At 46.7% G+C, this 26,755-nt stretch overlaps 2 protein-coding genes across 2 annotated transcripts in view; one reads left to right on the top strand and one right to left on the bottom strand.

Moving 5' to 3' along the window:
* Positions 1 to 12,844, bottom strand: part of TMC6 (transmembrane channel like 6) — a 38,274-nt gene extending 25,430 nt beyond the window's left edge. Inside the window, exons 1-2 of the mRNA XM_075278192.1 lie at positions 12,646 to 12,844; positions 185 to 282 (exon numbers count right to left, since the gene is read on the bottom strand). Coding sequence (XP_075134293.1) covers positions 185 to 234 — 50 coding nt within the window. The 5' untranslated portion in view covers positions 235 to 282; positions 12,646 to 12,844. The remainder of the gene's footprint in view (positions 1 to 184; positions 283 to 12,645) is intronic.
* A 2,462-nt stretch (positions 12,845 to 15,306) lies between these two features.
* Positions 15,307 to 25,150, top strand: TMC8 (transmembrane channel like 8). Its single transcript, XM_075278193.1, has 15 exons — positions 15,307 to 15,434; positions 16,297 to 16,445; positions 17,429 to 17,575; positions 17,697 to 17,770; positions 18,060 to 18,199; positions 19,288 to 19,435; positions 19,516 to 19,686; positions 19,766 to 19,917; positions 20,475 to 20,595; positions 20,832 to 20,929; positions 21,112 to 21,295; positions 21,386 to 21,516; positions 22,866 to 23,024; positions 23,924 to 24,002; positions 24,771 to 25,150. Exons 1-15 carry the CDS (start codon positions 15,319 to 15,321, stop codon positions 24,846 to 24,848), a joined length of 1,947 nt encoding a protein of 648 aa, XP_075134294.1. The 5' UTR covers positions 15,307 to 15,318; the 3' UTR covers positions 24,849 to 25,150.
* Positions 25,151 to 26,755: the final 1,605 nt, after the last annotated feature.

Below are 26,755 nucleotides of genomic sequence, written 5' to 3' on the forward strand. Positions count from 1 at the left end.
CTCCAGCGCCAAACCTTTACAAACAGACGCCTCGAAGCATTATCATACACATTCATTAAATACGTACAATTCTGCCATATTGTTTCTTAAAGAGACAGTACCTTTGTTCTTTACGTTGCAATAAAACGCCGCCACACCATAAAATCAATATAGCGCCGCCGTGACGTCAGGCTTTTGCACTTACCTGTAGTCCTCTAGAATGTCAGGAATGTCCACAAAAGTGACAGACATCATGAGAGCCTGCCCCAGACACAGGTATCCTCTGCAGGGAGCTGCATACACCTAAGGGGAGGAGGAACAGGACATGGCTGAGGAAGTCAGAATTCAGGAAAAGTTGTAGGAAGAGGCAGCAATGAATGACACCAGGCTGCACTACGGGACAGCTGAGTACAATGCGGCCACGATCACACCCCGCCTTCCTACTATTTGGTCTGATCCACCCCCTCCAGGCATTGAGTCTAAGCCCTACCATCCCATTTAGGAGGGGGGGGAGGAAGATTCCCCGGGGCTAGGTTAGATCACAGAAGCCCCGCCCCAGTAACCTGCCCGGATTTAAGGGAGTGTCCGGGACGTGAAGGTAGAGCAGGCGCTGAGGGGTCGGCAGTATGGCCGGTGCCCACAGCAGGTGCTGGGCAGAGTGACACTGGCACATGGGGCAGAAAATGGGGGGCGGTCACGTGACCGGCTGAGGACACACAACACAGTCCTTTAGTTCACACCGGTGCGGTTTTTTCCTTATGTGGTGAATAATACACACCCTGCGATTTCTGCAGCTCTGCTAGAATGTAGTGAATGGGATTTGGTAAAACTGAGGCAGAACTTCTGAGAGTTACTTTTTGTTGAGCTACATAACCCTCAGACTCAGACCCAAAGCAAACTCAACCCCCCACCCCCCCCACACACTATAACTTTCCCTTGGCCCCTTTGCTCCCATACAATATACTGCCCCACCCCCACAGTATGTAGACCCTTTTTTGGTCCCTTCTCTCATACAGTATACTGCCCCCTTTACTGGACCCCCACACACAGTATATAGACTGTTTTTTTTTTGCCCCCACACAGTAACTGCCCCCTTTATTGCTCCCATACAATGTACTGCCCCCACCCCCATACAGTATATACACCCTTTTATGGTCCCTACACAATATACTGCCTCCTTTATTGCTTCCACACAATGTACTGCCCCCCCACCCCTACACAGTATATACACCCTTATATGGTCCCTACACAGTATACTGCCCCCCCCCCCCAGTATATACACCCTTTTATGGTCCCTACATAATGTACTGCCCCCTTTATTTCTCTCATACAGTATACTGCCCCCTTTACTGGACCCCCCCACACACAGTATATAGACCCTTTTTTGTCCCTACACAGTATACTGCTCCCTTTACTGACCCCCCCCCCCCACACACAGTATATAGACCTTTTTTTTTTGTCCCCACACAGTAACTGCCCCCTTTATTGCTCCCATACAATGTACTGCCCCTTTTACTGCCCCCCACACAGTATATACACCCTTATATGGTCCCTACACAGTATACTTCCCCCCCCCAGTATATACACCCTTTTATGTTCCCTACACAATATGCTGCCCCCTTTATTGCTCCCATACAATGTACTGCCCCCCCCCCCCCACACACACACAGTATATACACCCTTGTTTGGTCCCCATACAGAATACTGTTCCCTTTATTTTTCTCATACAGTGTACTGCCCCCTTTACTGGAACCCCACACAGTTTATAGATCATTTTTTTGTCCCCACACAGTATACTGCCCCCTTTACTGGCCCCCACACAGTAACTGCCCCCTTTATTTCTCTCATACAGTATACTGCCCCCTTTACTGGACCCCCACACAGTATATAGTCTCTTTTCTGTTACCCACAGAGTATACTTCCCCTTTTTATGGTTCCCGTACACTATGGCTAAGACCCCATGGGACTAAATCGCTGCGGGAAAAAATGTGGCGGGAATGCATCGCGGTTCTTCCCTCACAGAATCTTCCTCTGCAGACTTCCTGTTACCATTATATCTACGGAGAAGCCTCCCGGCGTTTCCCTACATATAATAGATATGCTGCGATTTCCGAAACGGCAACCGAATCCCATTCACTTTGCAGTTACTGTAAAACGCTGCGATTTTTCCTGTGGCGTTTCTGCTGCGGGCAAATCGCTGCAGCGTTTCCAGTCCGTGGGGCCCCAATCTATAACACCCATTTACTGGCCCTCCACATAGTATAACGAGCCCATTTTTGGTACCCGCAGAGTATATTTCCCCCTTTTTTGTCTCCACACACCCATTTACTGCCCCCTACACAGTATAACGCCCCTTTTTTGTCCCCACATAGTATAACACCGCCTTTACTGCCCCTTATACAGTCTAGCGTCACCATTACTGACCCTCTCACAGTGACTGCCCCCATACTGGTCCTTTTCAGCCCCCGCTATTTTGGGTGCAGATTTTTGCTGTATATTACGTCCTCAGGGCCGCCGATAGGCCAGTACTACCGCTACTGGCGTCAGGGGCCCGGCCAAATTGAAAAATGGGGGGGGGGGGCCCGGTTTTGGCCCGCCACCGTGTGCCGGCCCCCTGGCGCCCGTAGCAGTCATTGTATGTCCTATCTCAACTCAGATCTGCATCCAGAGGACGCAGATCTGAGTTGAAGACATACGCGGCTGAAGCAAGGAGCTGACTTGTGTCAGCTCCTCGCTTCGCCGCCGCCGCTACTGGCTTGTAGACACGATGTGATCACATCGCGTCTATAAGCCAGTAGCCGGCGAAGCGAGGAGCTGACACAGGTCAGCTCCTCGCTTCAGCCATCGCGTCTACAAGCCAGTAGCAGTGGCGGCAGCGAAGCGAGGAGCTGACACAGGTCAGCTCCTCGCTTCGCCGCTGCGCGCCTCTCTCCCTGACACATATGCGGCTGCAGCGACGAGCTGACCTGTGTCAGCTCCTTGCTGCCGCCGCTGCTACTGGCTTGTAGACGCGATGTGATGACGTCACATCGCTTCTACAACTGTGCGCCAGTGAGAGAGAGGCGCGCAGAGAGCTGTGAGGGAACGAAGGAGAAGGTAAGTGTAATGTTGTGTACGCTGAGGTGGAACGTGAAACTGGGGGCAGATGAAGGAGAGGACGGCATGACACTGGGGGCAGAGATGGAGAGGACGGCATGACACTGGGGGCAGAGATGGAGGGGACATGAAACTGGGGGCAGAGATGGAGGGGACATGAATTTGGGGGCAGAGATGGAGGGGACATGAATCTGGGGGCAGAGATGGAGGGGACATGAATCTGGGGGCAGAAATGGATGGGCGGACATGAAACTGGGGGCAGATGAAGGGTGTATATGAAGCTGGGGGAGAGATAGAGGGGGTACATATAATGTACGGGTGACTGTAGGAGGATTATACTGTGTGCGGGCACATGAAAAATTAATGAGAATGGGCGGAGTCAACATAAAAGTGGGTGAGGCTGAATTTGCCGCGCCGCACAATTTCTCCCTCTTGGTTCTTCAAAAGTTGGGAGGTATGGGTACAGGGGGCAATGGAAAGATGTTAGAAGGGGGGGGGGGGATTGCTGGGGCATCGGGTGTGCGGCACTGCGGAGAGGGAACTGGGGCAATAATATATAATATATAAGATTTTAGCTGGAGAACTACAAAGCACACAATACCTCCACAGGTCTGTGTGCTTTGTATTAATAATGATGTAGGCGGCTATGTTACTAGCATAGCAGCCTGTTTGGGGGTGGGACTTTCACGTTAAAGGAGTATACAAGTTGCGTGTTTGGCCTCCCTTGCCGGGATACGTTGGTAATCAGTCACAATCAGCTCCCCACTTATCCCTGCACGGAGAACTGCAGGCCCCCCCCTTTTTTTTAATGGCCAGTTCTTTGTGCAGGGATAAGTTGACAGCTGATTCTGACTGGTTACCAACGTATCCCGGCAAGGGAGGCCAAAAACGCAATGTGAATAAGCCCTGAGCATTTATTAGGAGGCTCTTATAGATGGTGTTGGCTCTCTATAGGCACTGTCACACGTAGCAGATTGTACCTGCAAATAGAATCTGATTAAACCTTGTAATGCTGCTAAATAAAGGGAAATGTAATACAGAATTGGTATGACGCAAAATAAGGTAGTTTTAAAATGGCGAGGGGGGCCCAGACACTTAGGCTGTATGGGGCCCCAAAATTCCTGATGGCGGCCCTGTACGTCCTAATGCTGAACAATGTCAGCGTCGGGACGTAAGTTGCGGCTCCCCCTATAGACCGGAGTGGAGGAGGCAGAGAGCAGGTGTGGGGATGGGTGAGTGAATATCGAACATGTTGGAGTAATCCCCTAATTTTTGGTATCTTTATTATGATGTACAGGGAACCCCCAGACTTTTGGGACTCTAAACCCCCCACAGGTGCTCTTGGACCCAAGGCTTAGTGTCCCAAATAACCATATAGTAAAACAGAAGCTTATACTTGGTACCTAGTAACTGCCCGACGCGTTTCTTGCTGAAGATTGCGTATTAGGGTACGATCACACGGAGGAATTCGGTGCCGATTTTGAGGCGGATTCCAATGTAGGATGCTGAAAAAATAAGCGCCCTTCACGATCTTGCCTTGGATTGGGTGGAGAGTTGGCCACAGAACTTGCGTCGCCAGTTAGCTGATCCGTCCCAATCATCTGGAAGACGGAGGGTCAGAAAACGAAGACCAATCTGAGACAGAAAATTCTTCATTTTCTAATGTCTAAAAGGGCCCTGACAGGGGCCCCAAGTTTTTTGATCATGAGCTGAACCTCTGGCACATGTCTCTCTAGGTAAGTATGAAGGGTCTTATGTTTAATTGTGGCCCCGGGCCAGGGTTGTGGTTGTTTTTTTATAGATTGCACTATTGTGTGAGGCGTTGGCGGGTCATGGGCACTGACTCCCCTATTGAAGGGCTGCGGGCAGTCGAAGGTTAAAGGTAAAAATTGCAAAAAACAGAAGTGGTAAAAACCACTTTTGGGCGGAGTTGTCGCTGTCCTTCTAGTTTTTACACATTTACATGTGACTGTTAAAAAGGGTTTGAGGCTACGGCCATAGGTAACGGCCCGTCATAAGCTATCCATAGCAGAGTAAGCCGCAGCGGATCCACCCATGGAAACAAAACATCAGATTTTCGCTACGAGTTTAATCCACGTGTTGTGGAAATGCGGTTCCGTGTTTTTTAAGCTGTATTCCGCAACGCAGGGACTTATCCTAAAGCAGTTTTCAACTTTTGCATTTCATAGATTGAAAACCGCTGCAGAATTTGCAGCAATAATCGACATGCTGCGGGTTCCAAACCCGCAGCCCAATACACTTCTTAGAAAACTATAGTGGGCAGATGTGCTGAAACTGCGACAAGATGGGCAAGGCGCTTCACTGTCCCATACTGGATCTAGCACGGACTGTGGAGGCGCGAGAAGGCTGGGTGAGTCAGTTCTCACAGAGTGTTTTGGTAGCAGATATTGACGCGAAATCCGCCTCAAAATTTGCTGCCGTTGACTTCAATGGGAGCCGTTCGCTTCTTTTTTCCGCTACCTAGTAGAGAAGGAACAGATGAGAACCAGGAGATACCAGGAACAGCAACCACAAGGATGGAACCAGGACTAGGTCTCAATAGGACCAGGACAGGACTGAGTCAGAGCCGGGGTCAATGTCCCATAGCACTGGATGGAGGTCATTGTGTCTAAGGTCACAGGAAGTAACAGACTATTTTAGGCTTAGTGGTAAGAGTTGGAATTGCAAGGATTTATTTTTAAATATAGATAACATGGAAACACCGCAACCAATAAAGCACCAGCTGATATCCAATAAATGGATCACTGTGTGAAGTGAGAACATCGGTGGCCCAGCGTGCAGCAGCATCTTAGGTGCCCGTTTACGCAGCTTATTTTGTGATTGGAGCTCAGTGCTCAAAAAATAAGGATCCTGCTCAATCTTGCCATGGATTCCGCAGAGGAATTTGAAGCAGATTTCCTCCTCAACATTGAACTGAAGCCAGAATAGCAGAGATAAATAGTCCACCAGGATCAAATGGCATCCTGCCAGCATGGTGAAGGTAACAGTGCAGTTCGTGACGCAGAGCGTGCAACATGTTGAACAAGTCTGTGATAATTCGGACATTATCAACCTGATTTTGCTGTGTTTTTTTTAATAAATTGCAGCAGTGCTACCACTTCTTACTGCATCACGACCTGCATGAGTAATCTGTACCCTTGCACAAATCGACCACATCCGAAACCGCTCCAAGACGCCTTCTTTGCACTGATAAGGTGTAGTGATTCAGTGACCATTCACAACTGTCTTATTTCTCCATCATTGTGTGACAATGGACGTAACATTATAACATGGCACGATACAGGAATGGGTTAATGGCATCAGAATCACATCCCCTTGCCTACCCCCCTGCCTGAACTAGATTCTCTAATGTCAAGTGGGTGAACCTGGGCTTTCTGCCGCCTGAAGCGGACGTCAGAAAGGCCCCCCGAGGAGGGGGCGGGGTCACAGGAAAGGGGCGGGGCCGAGCGGAAAGGGGCGGGGGTGAGCGGAGCAAGCGGCGTTCGCAGGCAGAGAGCAGGCAGGAAGAGGACCTACTCTCTGCCTGAGTGTGAGGGGCAGCCGCTGGAGCAGCGCTGCGTCCAGCTGGGCCGCCCCAATACACCGCTCACTTCCCGTGTCGGGCTGCAGACACGGTGACGCTAAGCCAGTCCAGGACAGCTTGTCCTGGACTGGCTTAGGTCAGCAAAAATGCCGCCCTCCCGAGGCTGTGGCATAGCGCTGCCTGAAGCAGTCGCTTCAGGTCACCTCATGGGAGGTGTGGCGCTGCTACTCCCTCACAACACCCATGTGCAATTAGAGAGTCTAGTTAGCATATCAGATACCAAACTAACTGCGCAGTTAGTTTTGGAGCCTGATATGCTAACTAGATCCTCTAATTGCAAGTGGGTGGAGGCTTGGCTCAGAGTTGCAATCAGAAGTGGACGGTGTCAGAGCTCAGGATCGCACCACCCACTTGCAATTAGAGAGTCTAGTTAGCATAATAGGCACCTGAATGGTTGGGACTAGAGGAAGAAAATGCTAATTGCACCAGAATTAGTAAAGGAGGGCATATTAAAGAATATAAAGAGCACAATTTGGTGGACGTCGTGAAAGGTCGTCTTTAACCCCTTCCCAACATCTGCCATAATAGTATGGGGATGTCAGGTGTTTAAATATGGCGGCCATTCACCATAGCTGCCTAGTCCCTTCTGTATTATACAGCAGAGAACTGGCACTAATGCCCGCACATGGCGATGCCTGGGTGCCGCCATTTTTCCAGGGATTGCCAGCACCCAGAACAAGACCCGGGGCTGGCATTCCATTGCCATGACAGCTGGGAGCCTACTGAAGGTTCCCAGACTTGTCTGTCATATACTTCTATTGCAGGCTGCTCTATGCAGCCTATAATAGAAGGACTGGTATTTTGAAATGTATTAGTGATTAGACGCCCTGAGGTCCAAGACCCCTAGGGGGTCTCATAAATGCAATAAAAAAAAATCAAAAGAATTAAAAGTTCAAATCACCCCCTTTCCCTAAAAGTTAAAAATAAAACTTATACACATAGGCCCTCCTATAAACACCCCCTGATCATCTAGCCACTAAATATGAGACCATGTATTACGGAGTCGCCCGTCCATATACCACAACTTCCTTCTTTTGTAACAGACACAAATATGGTCATAGGCGTCTTTCATCTGTATTATCAGACAGAGAATCTTCGCTTCTGTCACCATCTTTTCTAGGCCACAAGAAAAACAAGATATTGGGCGCTGTATGGTAACGTAGCATCCGGCTCAGGAAGTTGTCTCACATCAGTGCAGGTTATTTTCTGTGTCCATGTGATATCAGAGACGCTCACGAGTTCAGCGGGGTCTACGTGATATTATAGGCAGTGTATTCAGAATCAGTACATGTCTTCTGAGTGCGTAAACACCACCTGGAACACAAGGCTTCCTATAGCATGTGATGTGTTTGTGCAAGCATTGTGCAACCATGAATTGTTTGTGAGCACACAGAAGCTGGACGGATCTGTGCACATTTGTTATACTTGTAGGGGATCAGACCTTAGTGCTGTCTCTGGCCCGTTGGGTGTTATGCCGCCTTGGGATTGTGTAACCCCCAATTCACTGGACAGGTCATTGGTATATTAATGTGTGGGGCTCTGACACCCAGACCACCCGCACAGATCAGCTGTTCTAGCGGCCTTCAGGTTCTGGTAGATGCCAGTGGATGGGGAGGGCGTAAAGAGTGCCCCCTTGTACTGAGCACTTCCCTGAAATAAGCACTAGGCAGTGGTTAGGGTTGCTGCAACACTCTTGTTACGTAAATAGGAACGGCACTGCATGCACTCCCTAACCACCAGCTGATCTGTGCAGGGTCTGGGTGTCAGAACCCTGACAGATCAAATACGTGACGTATGAAAAATCAATTTGAGGCTGGATAGTCCCTTTAAAGGGGATCCTTCCCCTCCCACACTTTTTCTATCCTTCATTAGGCACCCATTGTCTAATTCTGGCGTAGATGGATTTTTTTTCTGTAGCCCTCACCGTTCCTGAACAATCAGTGCTGTTATTTTCTGCAACCAGTATGGTTATTAGCCTCTCTATTGCCAGGTGGGCGGTCCTGGACTGCAGCAGATAGTCCAGGGCCACCCACCTGACGGTAGATAGACTAGTTAGTGCATTTAGTGCCAAAACTAACAGAAACAATTGCTCAGGAATGGTGGGGGTTAGAAAAAAAAACTATAATTGCTGCAAAAGAAGTGAAGTGGAGCCTGTTTAAGGACGTAAAGAGTTGGAGTTGGTGGAGATTTATATTATATATTGGTGGATATTTATATATATGTGTGTGTATAAATATATAGACATATATATTCCTTTTTTTTGCATTGCATTTGCGTTTTCTCTCTATAAAAAATGTAATAAAAATTATAATTGTAAAAAAAAATTCTAAAATACTACAAGCAGCTCCAGATCTCTGACAGCGCCCGGGCAGCTGCGCTCTACTTGCTGACATCTCGTCTTTCTTGCCTAGACATGTCTTACACTTTGCATTTGCCGTGATATATGTGAGATGGAATGTGTTGTGTTCATTCTGTTAAAGGGGATATCCACCTTTTAAAAATGTATGGAGTAGCCTAAAAATAAGCTATCAATTTAGATCGGCGGGGATCTGACTGTCGGGACCTCCACCTTCTCAGCTGTTTATTGGATCTTGCGGCTCTGACATTGTGACCTATGGCGCACTGTAATGGCGGTTGTGGGTATTGCAGCCTTGTCCCAATGACCCCTCTGTAGTTGTGTATGATATTTTCAGCTGTCTGTAGGTAAATCTCACCAATGTTGCCCTACCCGGAGGCGGCCATGCCTGATTCTGAATTTTGTCCTACTTACAAGAGCTGCAAATCTGGGTCCAACAGCAAAAGAGGGGCTATTATCAAGTGAGGGTGCCCCAGCAGCGGGTGTGCAGCCAGGGTCAGCGCTATACAGTGTACTGAGCCAGAAGCAGGGGCTCTGTATATTATATATTGGCCCATGTGCACTACTACATTATTCACTTCAATGGGGGAAGAGCTGCAGTAACACTAAATGGCCACAAAACGTTGTATGGCGCCCTCTACTTCCAGCTACATGCAGTCATGGCCAAAAGTTTTGAGAATGACACAAATCTTCTATTGTCACATGATCTGCTGCCCTCTGGTTTTTCTGTGTGTTTGTCAGATGTTTTTATCACATACAGAAATAAAATTGCAATCATATTCTGAGTAATAAAAGCTTATACTGACAGTTAGAATGAGTTAATGCAGCGTTGCAATATTTGCAGTGTTGACCCTTCTTCTTCAGGACCTCTGCAATTCTCCCTGGCATGCTCTCAATCACCTTCTGGACCAAATCCTGACTGATAGCCGTCCATTCTTGCACAATCAATGCTTGCATTTTGTCAGAATTTGTAGGTTTTTGTTTGTCCACCCGTCTCTTGATGATTGACCACAAGTTCTCAATGGGATTAAGATCTGGGGAGTTTCCAGGCCATGGACCCAAAATCTCTATATTTTGTTCCCTGAGCCATTTAGTTATCACCTTTGCTTTATGACAAGGTGCTCCATCATGCTGGACAAGGCATTGTTGATCGCCAAACTGCTCTTGGACGGTTGGGAGAAGTTGATCTTGGAGGACATTCTGGTCCCATTCTTTATTCATGGCTGTGTTTTTAGGCAAGACTGTGAGAGAGCCGATTCCCTTGGCTGAGAAGCAACCCCACACATGAATGGTTTCAGGATGCTTTACAGTTGGCATGAGACAAGACTGGTGGTAGCACTCACCTCGTCTTCTCCCAATAAGCTGTTTTCCAGATGTCCCAAACAATTGAAAAGGGGATTCATCAGAGAAAATGACTTTACCCCAGTCCTCAGCAGTCCACTCCCTGTACCTTTTGCAGAATATCAGTCTGTCCCTGATGTTTTTTCTGGAGAGAAGTGGCTTCTTTGCTGCCCTCCTTGAGACCAGGCCTTGCTCCAAGAGTCTTCGCCTCACAGTGCGTGCAGATGCATTCACACCTGCCTGCTGCCATTCCTGAGCAAGCTCTGCACTGCTGGTAGCCCGATCCCACAGCTGAAACACTTTTAAAAGACGGTCCTGGCGCTTGCTGGTCTTTCTTGGGCACCCTGGAGCCTTTTTGCCAACAATGGAACCTCTCTCCTTGAAGTTCTTGATGATGCGATAGATTGTTGACTGAGGTGCAATCTTTCTAGCTGCGATACTCTTCCCTGTTAGGCCATTTTTGTGCAGTGCAATGATGTCTGCTTGTGTTTCTTTAGAGATAACCATGGTTAACAGAAGAGAAACAAGAATGCCAAGCACCAGCCTCCTTTTAAAGTGTCCAGTGGTGTCATTCTTACTTAATCATGACAGATTGATCTCCAGCCCTGTCCTCATCAACACCCACACCTGTGTTAATGGAGCAATCACTGAAACGATGTTAGCTGGTCCTTTTAAGGCAGGGCTGCAATGATGTTGAAATGTGTTTTGGGGGATAAAGTTCATTTTCTAGGCAAATATTGACTTTGCAAGTAATTGCTGTTAAGCTGATCACTCTTTATAACATTCTGGAGTATATGCAAATTGCCATTAGGAAAACTGAAGCAGTAGACTTTGTAAAAATTAATATTTGTATCATTCTGAAAACTTTTGGCCATGACTGTACACTGGAACAGCTGATTGGTGCTGGTGCTGGATGTTGGCTGCCCAATGCTCAGATATTGATGTCTATGGAGCACCCAGACACATAGACATTCTCGCTGCAATTCTCTATACATGGCTTCGGTTTTGTGTCCTGTAGTAACTGTCAGCCCTACAGCTTGTGTCGTGGGGTCAGGGCAGGCGACATGGCGGCCATTATTTTATTCCAGCATGCACAATAGCTGTATTATTCTGCCCCCTCCTCATTATACTGCCCATCTGTACTACAATATACCATGTGATGGTGAATAATGGTGAGAAGGCCCTTTGTCAGGATTACACTGCAGATTATAGCATGATATACAGAATTGTAGGATGTGCGTAGTATAGCAGTATACAGTATAGCAAGGATGTGCGATCTATCTCCTATCTATCTATCTATCTATCTATCTATCTATCTATCTATCTATCTCCTATCTATCTATCTATCTCCTATCTATCTATCTATCTATCTATCTATCTATCTATCTATCTCCTATCTATCTATCTATCTATCTATCTATCTCCTATCTATCTATCTATCTATCTATCTATCTATCTATCTATCTCCTATTTATCTATCTATCTATCTATCTATCTATCTATCTATCTATCTATCTCCTATCTATCTATCTATCTATCTATCTATCTATCTATCTATCTATCTCCTATCTATCTATCTATCTATCTATCTATCTATCTATCTATCTCCTATCTATCTATCTATCTATCTATCTATTATCTATCTATCTATCTATTTATCTATCTATCTATCTATCTATCTATCTATCTATCTAATAGAGAATGTAAATCCAAGAATCTTCTATTAAAGCAATGTATGACTACACTTTTGCAGGGTTTGCAGGTTTTTCCAACAGAACTGTAAATGTGTAGATATATAGTGGTGAAGGGCGATGTAACTACAAGGTACAAGTTGCACCTCGGCCTCAATTCCGGGAGAAGGGAATGGGACTTTTTTGGTGTTATACTGTGTTGGAGCCTGAAGGGGGCCGTATTCTGTGTGGGGCACTAAGAGAACATTATACTGTATGGGGCTTTGAAGGGGTGGGGGCGTTATACTGTGTGGTGGCACTGAGGGGGCATTATAATGTGTGTGAGGATATAAAGTATCATTATACTGTGTGAGGGCACTAGTGGTCCAATATATTGTGCGGGGGACACAAAGAGAACATTATACTGTGTGGGAAACTGGCTGATCTGTGCAGGGTTTGGGTGTCTGCCCCCTTTCCCCCCACAGGATCCCATACTCTTGACTTTCCAGTACGTGACCTATGGGCCCAAACAACCCCTTTAACCCTAAATACAATATAACCGTATACCTACAGACAGTATACAAAGCCCATCCTCTTACCTCTGTACCGTCAGCTGTGACAGTGATGATGTAACATGGTGGCAGATGGCGGCGGTCTCAGACGTCTGCCGGTTATGTCAGCCAGGTTCTTCCTAACACCCTTTATAGCCGTATATATACTGGTGACTTTGCTGCCTTACATCAGATGTATACAGAGCTGGGTGACATGCTTGTGGTTTCCTGTAGCCATACCGTATCTATGTCTTAGGACTTCCTGTCACATCTCCTGATCAACACAAGCGAGAAAAGGAACCAGAGGGCGACGAGAGATACAAGGTAAGGATAGCTGGAGTATGTACGTATGGTGTGTGCTTGGGGTAGACAAAAACAAGCGATAGTCCTAAAGAAAAAACGTAGACCGGGGCGGTGGTCAGAAAGAGAGAAGCTTCTACGGTAGTCAGACTATTTACTGACGACTGGCGACACTATAACCGTCCCACCCATTGTGCTATCTACATATCAGCAGTCCAGAGCACGGCATATCATTACAGAAAAGAGAGCGGTATAGGAGATCGGATGTGGTGCAGGCGGTCTTATTAGGTAACCCGTATATTTTGGATCTTTTCCTTCCCTCTACCGGTTTCGCCAACTTTCACGTTGTGTTTTGCAGTGCACAGTAAAAGTCTGCTATATCAAAACCAAAAAGTATACCAATGCATACCTCCCAACCGTCCCGATTTCCGCGGGACATTCACGATTCCGGTGATGTGTCCCGCGGTACCGGTTGGAGGGAGGTATGTCCCGATTTCAACTCAGATGTGCGTCCAGAGGACGCAGTTCTGAGTTGAACAGATACGCGGCTGAAGCAAGGAGCTGTCACAGTTCAGCTCCTTGCTTCGCCGTTGCACACCGCCTACTGGCTGTGTAGACGCGATGTGATGACGTCACATCGCGTCTACAACTGTGTGCGAGAGAGAGAGAGCGGCCAGGGAACGAGGAGAAGGTAAGTGTAATGTGTACACTGAGGTGGAACGTGAAACTGGGGGCAGATGAAGGAGAGGACGGCATAACACTGGGGGCAGAGATGTGGGGACATGAATCTGGGGGCAGAGATGGAGGGACATGAATATGGGGGCAGAGATGGAGGGGACATGAATCTGGGGGCAGAGATGGAGGGGACATGAATCTGGGGGCAGAGATGTGGGGGCAGAGATGGAGGGGACATGATTCTGGGGGCAGAGATGTAGGGGCAGAGATGGAGGGGGGACATGAATCTGTGGGCAGAGATGGAGGGGGGACATGAATCTGTGGGCAGAGATGGAGGGGACATGAATCTGGGGGCAGAGATGTGGGGACATGAATCTGGGGGCATCGATGGAGGGGGGACATGAATCTGTGGGCAGAGATGGAGGACATGAATCTGGGGGCAGAGATGGGGGACATGAATCTAGGGGCAGAGATGGGGGACATGAATCTGGGGGCAGAGATGGGGGACATGAATCTGGGAACAGAGATGGAGGGACATGAATTTGGGCAGAGATGGGGGGACATGAAACTGGGGGCAGAGATGGAGGGGGGACATGAATCTGGGGGCAGAGATGGAGGGGACATGAATCTGGGGGCAGAGATGGAGGGGACATGAATCTGGGGGCAGAGATGGAGGGGACATGAATCTGGGGGCAGAGATGGAGGGGAAATGAAACTGGGGGAAGAGATGGGGGGTGGACATGAAACTGGGGGCAGATGAAGGGTGTATATGAAACTGGGGGCAGAGATGGAGGGGGGCATATAATTTACGGGTGACTGTAGGAGGATTATACTGTGTGAGAGCACGTGAAAAATTAATGAGAATGGTCGGAGTCAACACAAAAGTGGGCGGGGCTAAATTTGCAGCGGCGCGCTACGCACATTTTCTCCCTCTTTCGGTTCTTCAAAAGTTGGGAGGTATGCCAATATGTATGGGCCTGACAGAAGCCATAGGGCGAAGCCTTTTTGGCCTATGTTGGGTGAATGGTGGCCGATGTATGGTACCGTGCAAAAAAAAAATACTGCACGGTAAGAATGCATTCAGAATTAGAAGGGTTAATAGTTTATACGAATGAAGAAAACAGAAGTGTAAGTCCCATCAATGTTTGGTGTGACCTTTGCCCTTTGCCTTCCAACAATTCTCCCGGGAACACTTGCAGATAATTTTTGGCAGGCAGGTTGTTCCCGCCGCCATCTTGGAAAACTTGGAGATCTTCAGTGGATGTATGCTTGGGTCCGAGGTGTTATCTATAGTGGTATTCTCTTCTTCGTCTGTGATGTAAATCAGGTGACTGCTGCAATGAAACCTATAATCCTATCACTACAATGTGTATAGAACTTGATTATTGTTAGGGCTCGTTCAGAGGGGGTGGATTTTGGCGCGGAATCCACCTCTAAATCCGCCCCCTTGCAATAGAGGTCGATGTAGACCACTAGCGATCTTTTTTCTGCTAGCGGTTTGTTCCCGCTCGCGGAAAAAAAGAAGCGAACTGCCCTCTCTTGAGGTGGACGCCGCGTCAAGACAATCCATTCATTTGGGCCTACTCCGGAGCGGGAAGCTGCGACAGTCGTGGCTAGCTGCAGCAGGCGCATTTTAGTCCTGATTCTGACGCGCTTCCCAGGACCAAAATACGCGGTCACTAACCCCGTGTGAACTAGCCCTCAGTGACTAAGTGGTTTGTTTACCTTACAAGGAATTGTTGAGAGATGAACGAGAAGAATCCACAAACATTGAATATCGGGGAGCAGAGTCTGGGGACGAGGGTTAAACATAATGATCTCCGAAGTAATCCTGTGCCCATGACAGAGAAGCGGAAATTAAGGTCAGTGAATCATAGTAAAGTATCATATGATATATGATGGATGACGTGTGTTGCTGGGTGGTTGGGGACACCTCTATTTCTGCCTCCTTGGTAAGATTGCAGGTTCCAAGGTATTTCCATGGCAGCTTGGAGGCCAATCTACAGAGTCTTGGTTAGCTTGCCCTAATACACCTAGGCAGGTAATATACAATATACTGCAATATACTATAATATTGCAGTATATTGTACAAGTGATCAAGAAATTCCAGATGCAAGTCCCTTTGTGAGTGTAAAAACATGGTGGTGCTCATTCTTCAGGCTGAGTCGTTTCGCAATTCAGCCTGAAGACGCTCCCTCCTCCGGACTAGGACCATTCATTGGGCCTAATCCAGAGCCGAGTGCGCGGCTGGATGCCGGTGCAGTGCACCGGCTTTTAGATGTGGCTACCTGGTTTTTGGTCTGGAACCTGAGGCAGCCTCCGCCTCAGGTTCCGGACCAAAAAACCCCATCTGAACTTACTCTTAGGCTAAGGCCCCACGTTGCAGGCCACAGCAAAAAAGGTGATGCGGGAAAACCTGTGCCGAACTTTCTGTTTCCATTATACCCACAGGGAAACCACCAGCGTTTTCGGAGATATAAGTGACATGCTATGACTTCCAAAACCGTGACGGTTTTGGAAATTTCAGCATTTCCACTGCGCCTATTTTTTTGCAATGTGTGGATGGGATTCGCTGTGCCCCACTTTGGAGTGTCTGTAAAACCGCCACGTGGGGCCCTGGCCTTAAGGGGTTTTTAAGGGCAAATAATGGTTTCAGATTGAAATAGTGTAATGGGTGCAAGTTTTACAGAATGATCTGCTGTCATGATTGTTTTGTTTTTACAGGGCGTTAAGGCAGACTGAAGGCTATAATGCTAGTTTTCGGATTCCGTGGACTCAGAAACACTACTCATGTGTGTGTCCAGCGTGGAACAAGGGAAAAGAGGTCCTCTCCACGTTCAAATTGTGGGAGAAAACACTCATTGCTATTAGAGGTACTCTATGGGTGGATCTGTGGTGGAAACCCAGGGGAGGATCTGGGGCAAGCACTTGGGGGAAGAGCTATGGCAGGTATTCAGGGAGGACCTGTGGCAGGGACTTGGCAAAATCTGTGGTAGGCACTTGGAGGAGGGTCTGTGCCCTTAATACTATCTATCTAGGGCAGTGATGACGAATCTTATAGAGACCGAGTGCCCAAACTGCAACCCAAAACCCGCTCATTTATCACAAAGTGCCAACATGACAATTTAACCTTAATAATGTACGGATCCACAATTGCACACAATTATAGACTTGCAAAATATGGTCATACGAATGGGGCTTTATAGAGCTTTTTTGCTAAACTTTAACCCTCACACAGTCCAATCTGCTTCACAGTGACCCGAACACAGTATAATCTGCTCCTCAGTGGCGCCCACACAGTAGAATCTGCTCCACAGTGGCCCCCACACAGTCCAATCTGCTTCACAGTGGCCCCCACACAGTATAATCTGCTGCACAGTGGTCCCCGCACAGTATAATCTGCTGCACAGTGATCCCCACACAGTATAATCTGCTGCACAGTGGTCCCCACACAGTACAGTCAGCTCCACAGTGACCCCCACACAGCACAATCTGCTCCTCAGTGGCTCCCACACAGTATAATCTGCTCCTCAGTGGCCCCCACACAGTATAATCTGCTCCACAGTGGCCCCCACACAGTATAATCTGCTCCACAGTGGCCCCCACACAGTATAATCTGCTGCACAGTGACCCACACACAGTATAATCTGCTCCACAGTGACCCCCACACAGTACAATTTTCTCCACATTGGCCCCCACACAGTATAATCTGTACTACGGATGGGTGCCCAAAGAGATTGCTCTGAGTGCCACCTCTGGCACCTGTGCCATAGGTTCGCCATCACGGACCTAGGGTAATACAGGACATCCAGTGTTGTATTAATCTTTGCCTATATGTTTTGTTATCCCCTTCCAGCCAGCTTTGGATCCAGTATCAGCTCCTATTTTTTGTTCCTTCATTTCCTGTTACTCTTGAACTTTGCTTCCCTCCTCTTGACCACTGGTCTGGTCATTATTCCCACCATTTATCTCAGTAAGGCAGAAGACAAGGACATCTATCTAGGTATGTATCTAACTGTATAGACTGAGAAAATATTTCATAGAATACGTCTGGTTTTTGTACATTTGCTACCTGATCTTTGATTCTCTTGCTGTTTTCTTGTATTCCAATCTCTTCTTACCAGAACCATGTGGAAATGTATCTACTTTACAAAGGGAACCCTTGCAGAGTGCTCTGCTGGATATATTCACGGGAGAAGTGAGTAGACGTTGATCACTATTTTACACTATATGTAAGCAGTGATTGCCAATAGTCCAATCCTTTGCGCTGCCGGGGTATGTGCGGTGGCCAATTCCATTATTTAGTTCTCAATGTTGAGTATTCTTGGACATAATCGATCAACAAAGTAAAATCCAATTGAGTTTCTTGCTCCATCTGGTTTCTCCAACTATGACATTTATAGACTGATGTCTGAACAGTAAACCTGTAGAAGTTATGCAGACTGAGTTGCATAACTGAGACTGAGACTAGTGTTTCTATATTTCAGGGTTTCATGCAGGACACTTTCCTTTTCTACGGACGATACATCGACGGGATGGAGCAAAAAGACACCTTCAGTCTCCGGCTGTCCTACCTGCTGACTCCCTTCTTCTTCTTACTAATCTGTAGCCTTCTCCTCTTACAGTGGTATGGCCCCTTCACCGCTTAGTTATGAGCTTACATCTCAGCTAGGGTTGAGCCGATCTTGAGATTTCAGGATTGATTTTAAAATCCGATTTCCGATCATTTTCCAGCCGATCCTGATCGTGAAATTCGCTCAATTGCCGATCGGTATCCGATCTTTTCCAAACCCGATCGCTCAACCCTAGTCAATGCTTCTCTATGGGAAAAGTCACTTTTGGGGTTCAGCCGATCTTGAGATAACCTCCAACCTTGATCCCGCTGGAAAAGACGGGGATTGGAATTCCGATCGTGATTGTGAAATTTACTCGATCTCCGATTGGAATCCGATCTTTCCCGATCTCTCAACCCTAATCTCAACATTGTACCACCTACTTATACTTTCCACCCAGACCCAGTAATAATTTAATCGAGGGCCCATTGGTGTCTCAACTCAAGTTTTTAGCATTTGTTAATAGTTGCTAAAAGCTTCACTGATTCTGGCACAGTTGGAGTTTTTTTCTCTAGCCCCCACCATTCCTGAGCAAGAAGTGCAGGTAGTTTTGATGCCTGACTTACCTGTCTCCTATTAAATGATGTTAAGAGCTAGATTTGTTGGAGGTGGTGCAAGGTTGTAACAATACACCAAATTTTTTTCAAAATGGGCCTAGGTTTTTAAAGAGGACCGGTCACTACCTCTACCAACTCCAGCTTATTGCATCCTCCAACAGGCAACCCTCCACTAATTCCGACACAGTTGGGATTTTTTTCTGTAGCTCCCATCGTTGCAGAGCAATCTTATCTGTTAATTTCAGCACAATCGTGTTATTTACTGTCAAGTGGGTGGTCCTGGGCAGGAGCAAAGAGACAGACCCCACCCACCTGAAAGCAGAGAGACTTGTCCACTTTGGCTCCAGCCTCCTATAGAACGTCCTTACTGTTATGCGTTTCGAAACTGAGTGGTTCTTAGTCTTTCCTTCATTGGACATGTATTGGACAGCCCCGACTGGGCCAAGCCACCATAAGACACCTCCAAAGTATTATAATAAGTAATATTCCAGGGTTGCGCTTCATTGGACAGACACCACCATGACTTTTTAACTCTTTACACACAGCACAGTGAAAGGAATAACCCAAAGACGAGTGCGGCGGAGACAGTACAGGACGTCGACCAGCAGCAAAGTCTTCTCGGGTTGGGATTTCTGTGTGAGAGGAACGGAAACCTCTGTCCTGAAGCAGAAGAGTTTCAGCAATGATATCAAGGTCTGTCAGGTCCTCTAGACGTCATGTATATGGCGCACACCCAGTCATTGGTCGCCGTCTAATATCTTCTCTCCTCACAGTCGGATTTGGCCGAAGAGCATTGGCATTGGCTAATGGCTCAGCAGTCTCTTAGTAGACGAGTCCCCATTATTGCTTTACGTGTGTTCCTCAACGCTATCATCCTGGGACTTATGGCCGGAGGTTTTTATATGATATATTTGGCTACCGATGTATCTCAGGAGTATCAAGCGGTGAGTACCATGTCCTCTTACTGATACCTACCCCCTCCCTATAGAGCTGTATGATCTTTAATTTCAATATGTTCCTCAGAAATCACACGGTCCGATCCTCGGCCTGGCGACTCAGTATCTCGTGCCTATTGTCATCTCCTTGGTTCTTCTGGTCCTGCCATATTTCTTCATGTTCCTAGTAAAATTTGAGTGCCTGTCACCGAGTGCGGAGATAACGCTTACTCTCATCAGGTCAGTTTTTACTTATCCCCTTCCTAGTGGCATTGCCCTTATGTTCCTTACCATGGCTAGCAACCTATTTTAATATTGACATATAAGTGCTTGTGTTTTGTGTGCTGAGTTATACTTTTCTATTGCACCATTTTGGGAAACATTTATCTTGTGCTAGGATCACACTAGCATTGGGGTGTCCATGAAACAGACCACTAAAATAGCGGACATTTAGGAGCTCACGGACCCCCTTGACTGTAATGGGGTTGGACGGGTGTCCATTGTTTTTAACTGAAAGCCCCGGATGAAAAAGTCATGTGCGCAGGACATTTTTGTCTGACAATTTTAGGCCTAGCCTGATTGATCAAATTTTATTAATTTCCTGTCTGCCCCATTGGAGGGACACTAACACCTCACCTACAGGAATGGGTTGGACCTGACTTTCGTCTGACTTGGCCTCCACAGAGTACTGATGTGTCCTTTGTACCCCATGTAGTTGACCTTTCCCCTTGTTTTCATTGGTTCTTCATACTTGACCCTTCGTAAAATTGGACATAACGTACAATTTTCTCGCGCAGGTGTGTGTTCCTCAGGCTAGGAACCTTGGGGATTTTCTTATTTTCCTTGGGTCAAAAGATCCTGTGCTTAGGAGGTTCCAAGACAGCTTGTGAGAGTTGTGGCTACAATATGCAATTCCAGGTAAGAGTCCGTGTGTGGAGTTGTGAAGACCACTATTGGGTCATTGGTGGTATGACGCATTATGGCGGTCTGTTAGTTAGTGCCACTCTTGTCCATTGGTTGCGTCCACTGGGAGCTTCAATACCAGTCTCAGCCAATGCATTAAGGTGAAGCTCTTGATAAGGACAAAATAAAACAATCTCGCCCCTTCTTCTAATCTCATACTTTCCTTTGATACCTACTTTTTGTCCACACAGTGCTGGGAGACTTCGGTGGGGCAGGAGTTTTACAAGTTATCCATGTTTAACTTTCTTAAACTTCTAGCAGAGTTCTTCTTCCTGCAGCTTCCTCGCAGGTAAACAAAGACCAGACAACTTTTTTTGGTATATTTTTGTATTGATCCTTCTCCGCCCTGGGAATATTCATAGTCCACTGTCTGTCTGCTTGGTTGATTTCCCAGTTTCACCTTACCACTCACCATCCAATGCCATTTACAGATTCTCATCATCTTCTACTCCTTTCCTTCTCCCGCACCAGTTTCCTCTTTTCCCGATACCAGTATCGTGTCATCCGCTGGCTCGGAAGGGAAAGATTCCGGCTATCCCAGAATGTGCTGGACTCGGTGTATGGTCAGACCTTGGTGTGGGGGGGAATGTTTTACGCCCCGTTACTACCGCTGCTAAATCTCATCTTCATTTTCATCACTTTCTATATCAAAAAGGTCAGATGGCAAAACATGGCAGCTCAAAAATAGTGTATAGGGTCCGATTCTATGACAATATTCGATGCACCTCATGTATTGCTTTTTCAGTTCTCACTCTACTACCTATGTGATGTCTCCAACAAATTATTTCGAGAGTCGACCCTGAGGATCATGTTCCACTTTGTCCTGCTCCTTGGCCTCATGACAGTCTTTCTACCCTTATCTTACCTGTTGACAAGGTAAGCAAGAAGAGACTATCTAGGTAGAGGTTGTGGATGGTAAGAATAAGTGGAGATGAATATTCTTACCGTAAGTAGGTCAAAGATGTTAGATTAATGTTTTCCAATTATGGTCGGACTGGTTGACCATCTTACATATGGTGGGTTGTCCCATCATTGGCGACAAATATCTGGGGGATCATCATAGAGTCATAGATCAAGGAGTCATCATATTGGCATTTTATATGCTGATACTTTTGTCCTCAAAAGAGATTAATCACCTCTCATGGTGTCTGGATGTGGTGGATTATGGTGGGACTGGTTGACCATCTTGTGTGGCGATACGTCCCAACACTCCCTTGATGGCAAATATCGTGGGAAAGAAGGGTCCATCATGTTGGATCTCAATATGCTGATTAGAGAGATAAGCCACCACTAGTGGTCTCTGGATATGTCTGATTATGGTGGGACTTGTTGACCATCTTACATATGGTGGGTTGTCCCAACACTCCCTTTCTGCAAATATCTGGTGGAAAGAAGGAGTCATCATGTTGGAATCTTATATGCTGATATTTTTGTCCTCAAAAGAGATAAACCACCACTCATGGTGTCTGGATGTGGTGGATTATGGTGGGACTGGTTGACCATCTTGTGTGGCAATGCGTCCCAACACTCCCTTGATGGCAAATATAGTGGGAAAGAAGGGTTCATCATGTTGGATCTCAATATGCTGATTAGAGAGATAAGCCACCACTAGTGGTTATGGTGGGACTTGTTGACCATCTTACATATGGTGGGTTGTCCCAACACTCCCTTTCCGCAAATATCTGGTGGAAAGAAGGAGTCATCATGCTGGAATCTTATATGCTGATATTTTTGTACTCAAAAGATATAAACCACCACTCATGGAGTCTGGATGTGGTGGATTATGGTGGGACTGGTTGACCATCTTCTGTGGCGATACGTCCCAACACTCCCTTGACGGCAAATTTTGTGGGAAAGAAGGGTTCATGTTGGATCTCAATATGCTGATCAGAGAGATAAGCCACCATTAGCGGTCTCTGGATAGGTCTGATTATGGTGGGACTGATTGACCATCTTGTGTGGTGACCCTTCCCAACACTCCCTTTAAGACAAGTACCAGCTATTTCCTATCAAGACAATAATATACCGATGATCATGTTGAGGCAAAAAAAACCCCTTCATGTCCGTCCAATCCCAGAACACCATCAGGGTTCACAGTGATTGCAACCTTATGACCCGGTGGTGCCATTCAGTGAACAGAAGCCATACAGTAAATCCAGGGCCAGAAACTTTTTAGGTTTTGATTAATTTTTTTTCTTGTGTTTCTTCTGATTTTAACATGGCAGCGCTCGGCCGTCTCATTCCTGTGGCCTGTTTACTGACTATAACACTCCATGGGAAGCTGTGCAGAACAGTACCCGCTCATCACTGCCCCCTGTGGCCCTGACTGTCCTCACCTGTGTGACATCAGACATCGGTGCTTACACCCTGCTTTTAATCCTGATGTAAGTGAATATATGTGTACTCATTATAATGGTAGATATAGGAAATAATATCCACTGGGCTGCCCTAGTTTTGCACAATTGTGCCAGGGTTTCTAAAGGGAACACCTAATTGATGGAAGGGGACATTAAACCGGGGACAGCCAGAGGGGGGCATTAAACTAGGGACAGTTGAAGGGGGACATTAAACTAGGGACAGCTGGAGGGAGATTGGGGGTACTTCAGGAGAAGGACTTTATACTGTGGGAGCAACTGGAGTCGGACATTATAATGTAGGGGTATATCATGTTAGGGTGTCTGTAGGGGTATTATATTGGGTGGGGGCACAAAGAGAAATGGACGGGAATGGGTGGAGTCAAAATAGAAATGGACGGGGCTAAATTCGCAGTGGCACACACAGCACATTTTGTCCCTATTTCTGTCCTATGAACGTTGGGAGGTTTGCAGATGGCTGCTGACCGGTAAAAAGACAGATATGAAGCACCAGTGGGTGCAAGCAGAGAGATAGTCGGGAACAGACCGAGGGTCAGAGGCAGGCAGCAGAAAGACAAGGTTGGGTCAGGATGGGCAGCGCAGGTTCAATAGAGCAAGACGGGCCGGGGTCATCTACAGGTAAGCAACAGCGCAGAATAAGAAACGTGGTCAATAAATGATATTCCATACATCGTGTAGTACGGAAGCCTCTCAGGATCAGAAGAAGCAGATTCAAAGTTACTTGGGCCTGGTTCAGAGGCCTGGGCAGACTAGTATAGGTGGAAGCCATCACGAACGCTCACAGGTCAGGAGAGAACACGACAATGGGTGCAGACCATTACAGCCAGTCTTAACAATATTATTGCCACTTTTTAATTTGTACACCCATGGACTGTTCTGTGTCTGAATATTTGTTCCTGTTTTCTCAGTCTTCTGCTCACTTGCTGTGTCTCCCGCGTCCGCCAGAATGAACTAGACGTGGAAAAGCTGAAGGACCACTTATCTCATGTAAGCCAGATCAGATTGATGTATGACCTAGTAGTGATATATATACAATGTCCATACTACACCACCACAACACAAATCATTGCAATAAAGGGCAGTAATATATAAAGCCTTCAATGTTCCAGCAAGTAGGTCAGGTGTGAATGTGCCCAATCCCAAGTCACACTGTCTAAGACCCAGGGGCAGATTAAGACTGTATGGAGATTGAGGCCTCCACCAGGCTAAAATGTTCTAGGCTGTTCAGGGGGGGTCATTATCAGATGAAGGAACTGCTCATTCTTCATCAATTCCAAGTGTTAGGTTCGGTTTATACATTGAACAAACAATCTGTACAACGTGCGCCTTGGATGCTGCCGAAACCCCGGAATCAGATGAGGTTGAAGGCAATTTTATGACGGTTTAGCTAGACATGACGTTTGCGTTGGTTAGTCAGGCTGGTGTACAATGGGCGACCATTGGCAAGTTTTGTAGCCGATGAGTGCTCATTATAAAAAATTGACTCGTCTAAAACCGCTTTTAGGTCTCGTGGGGCATGGACTCACTAAAGTAAATGAACGGGTCCATGGAGACAAGGGCGGCACTTGGATGTCATGCACATGGTCATGTCCTTAGGAAGGTTAGCAAAGAAATAGTTGAGGGTCAGTTGATAAAAGGAAGATGATTCCGAAATGTTGATGTCACCCTCCACCTCTAGCGAACCCTTCCATCTATGTATGAAGAACACATCCCAACCATCACCATGGCTCATGTCTCCAACTTGTTTTCTCATAGCAAATAGAAGATAAAGAATTCTTGGTACAAAGACTGAGAAAAGAAGAAGACGCTCAGAGTGACTTGGATGACCAATGATGTGACCTGCTGGAACCCATAGCAAAACCTGGAATCAACACCACTTGGCCATCACCTTTATCAGGAGCTTAAAGGGGTTGACAATTTTGTGCAAGGAGGCCAGGGTAGATGTAAAAAAAACCAACCCATACCCGCATGTGCCCGGTGCTCCGGTGTCACCATCCACTGTCCGCCCCAGTGGCACCCGCATGCTCCTTCCGATGGAAGTCCTCATCCTATGTGAATGCGGAGGCTGGGGAAGGTGTAAAAAAAAAATTGTTTTACAATTTCAAGAATAAAATTTCCAAAATTTTACACAATACTGCCACATTTTTTTTGCCAAATTTACTCTTTGCTCTTGTAGCCTCCGAGGGCTTTGGCGAAACTTAAATTTGTAAATATATGTACATATATGAAATATAAATTTTTATGACTAATAAACTTTATAAATTAACAAAATACACTTTGCTTTTCTGTAATCATTTTAAAATTTTTTTAGACCACTTTGTGTTAAAAAAAAGGTTCTACAAGTCATCTTTCTGCAGAACGCTAGAGATTGCTTGTTTTTTTGGGGATAGGAAAACGGCCCCATCCTCCGGTCCCTACATCCACATTGATTTGTCTGTTGTCAGACCAAACCAATCGGGGCTCACTACATGTGGTCGGATATAGCCCTGAGAATGGTGGTCTACTGGTGGCCTCCAGTCAGACACTGATGACGGATACTAAGGCTACGTACACACGACAAGTGACTGTTTCATGTGTGAGCTCTTTTTTTTAATGGATGTGACACGGCAGCATGGGGGATCTGTGATAATGGGTGCCCCTCGGGTGCAAGGTGGCCATGCAAAATGAATGTTTTTTGTGGCCATTTTGCACCCCAGTCGTGGTAATCTAGTCTTAGACCGAATTTACACGACAGTGATAAATGGCTGTTTTTGTAATATCTGTCGCACTGGTCTTTGGAGAACACTGTTGGGTAAATAAGGCCTTAAAGGGGTTGTTCAGGATAGCCCATTTTTATATGAGGCCGGGGAAGGGGGAAAAAATAAAAACACACCTGTCCCTGTTGCTCCGGCGTCTCCTGGCACAGTCCGGTCCGGATGCTTCACTGGCTTGTTTTAGAACACTGCCATGTCCCATGTTTGTTTCCTTAGGCCGCTGAGGCCGGTGATTGGCCTCGGCAGTCACGTGCAACAGGAACTTCTGCCGAAAGAAAACACCAGAGCAGCAGGACTGGGCTGTCGTGGGAGACATCGGAGCACCAAGGACAGGTATGTTTTTTTTTCACCATCCCCAGTTTCACCAATCCTTACATTCATATGACAATCGAAGACCATCAAGGTATATACTCGAGTATAAGCCGAATTTTTAAGCACAGTTTTTGTGCTGAAAAAGCGCCCCTCGGCTTATACTCGAGTCAAGCAAAAAATAAAATAATTTTTTTTATAGTCAGCCAGGCTGATTCCACGTGGGGGGAAAAAAAACAGTCCTCAAGCTCAGGGAAGGGGCAGACAGACAACCAAACCTCCCCCTCCCCTTCCCCAGCAACTACTGCACCCAAAAAACATTTTAATTTTTGAAATTTTCCAGTAGCTGCTGCATTTCCCCCCCTCGTCTTATACTCGAGTCAATAAGTTTTCCCATTTTTTGTGGCCATGAAGCCTTGATTCCTATGGAAGCAGTAAGGGTGTGCTTAATTTTTCCCACATGGTTTCTCCATTTTGGCCTTGGTTTTTGGTCTTTTGGGGTAATAAGATCTGACCGCAGTGCTCGCTTCTAGTATATACCATATATATCTTTACCTAACCTGCAGTAGGGGAAACTTTTTGCATGCAGTTAGTTTTCCATGAATGAAAGACCTTATAATTTATGGTATTGGGCGAGATAAGGACACATTGGCAGGGTCTCCGCCGACTCCCTTCTAC

Source organism: Leptodactylus fuscus, chromosome 6 (genome assembly GCF_031893055.1).
Source record: "Leptodactylus fuscus isolate aLepFus1 chromosome 6, aLepFus1.hap2, whole genome shotgun sequence".
In the NCBI taxonomy this organism is placed as follows: domain Eukaryota; kingdom Metazoa; phylum Chordata; class Amphibia; order Anura; family Leptodactylidae; genus Leptodactylus; species Leptodactylus fuscus.

Bases quoted from the DNA above. Each gene is read 5' to 3' on its own strand.
- TMC8 (XM_075278193.1), top strand. From the start codon at position 15,319: ATGAACGAGAAGAATCCACAAACATTGAATATCGGGGAGCAGAGTCTG. The intron at 18,200-19,287 runs GTATGGCCCCTT...CTTTACACACAG, and splicing joins AGCCTTCTCCTCTTACAGTG to CACAGTGAAAGGAATAACCC. The intron at 19,687-19,765 runs GTGAGTACCATG...TATGTTCCTCAG, and splicing joins TATCTCAGGAGTATCAAGCG to AAATCACACGGTCCGATCCT.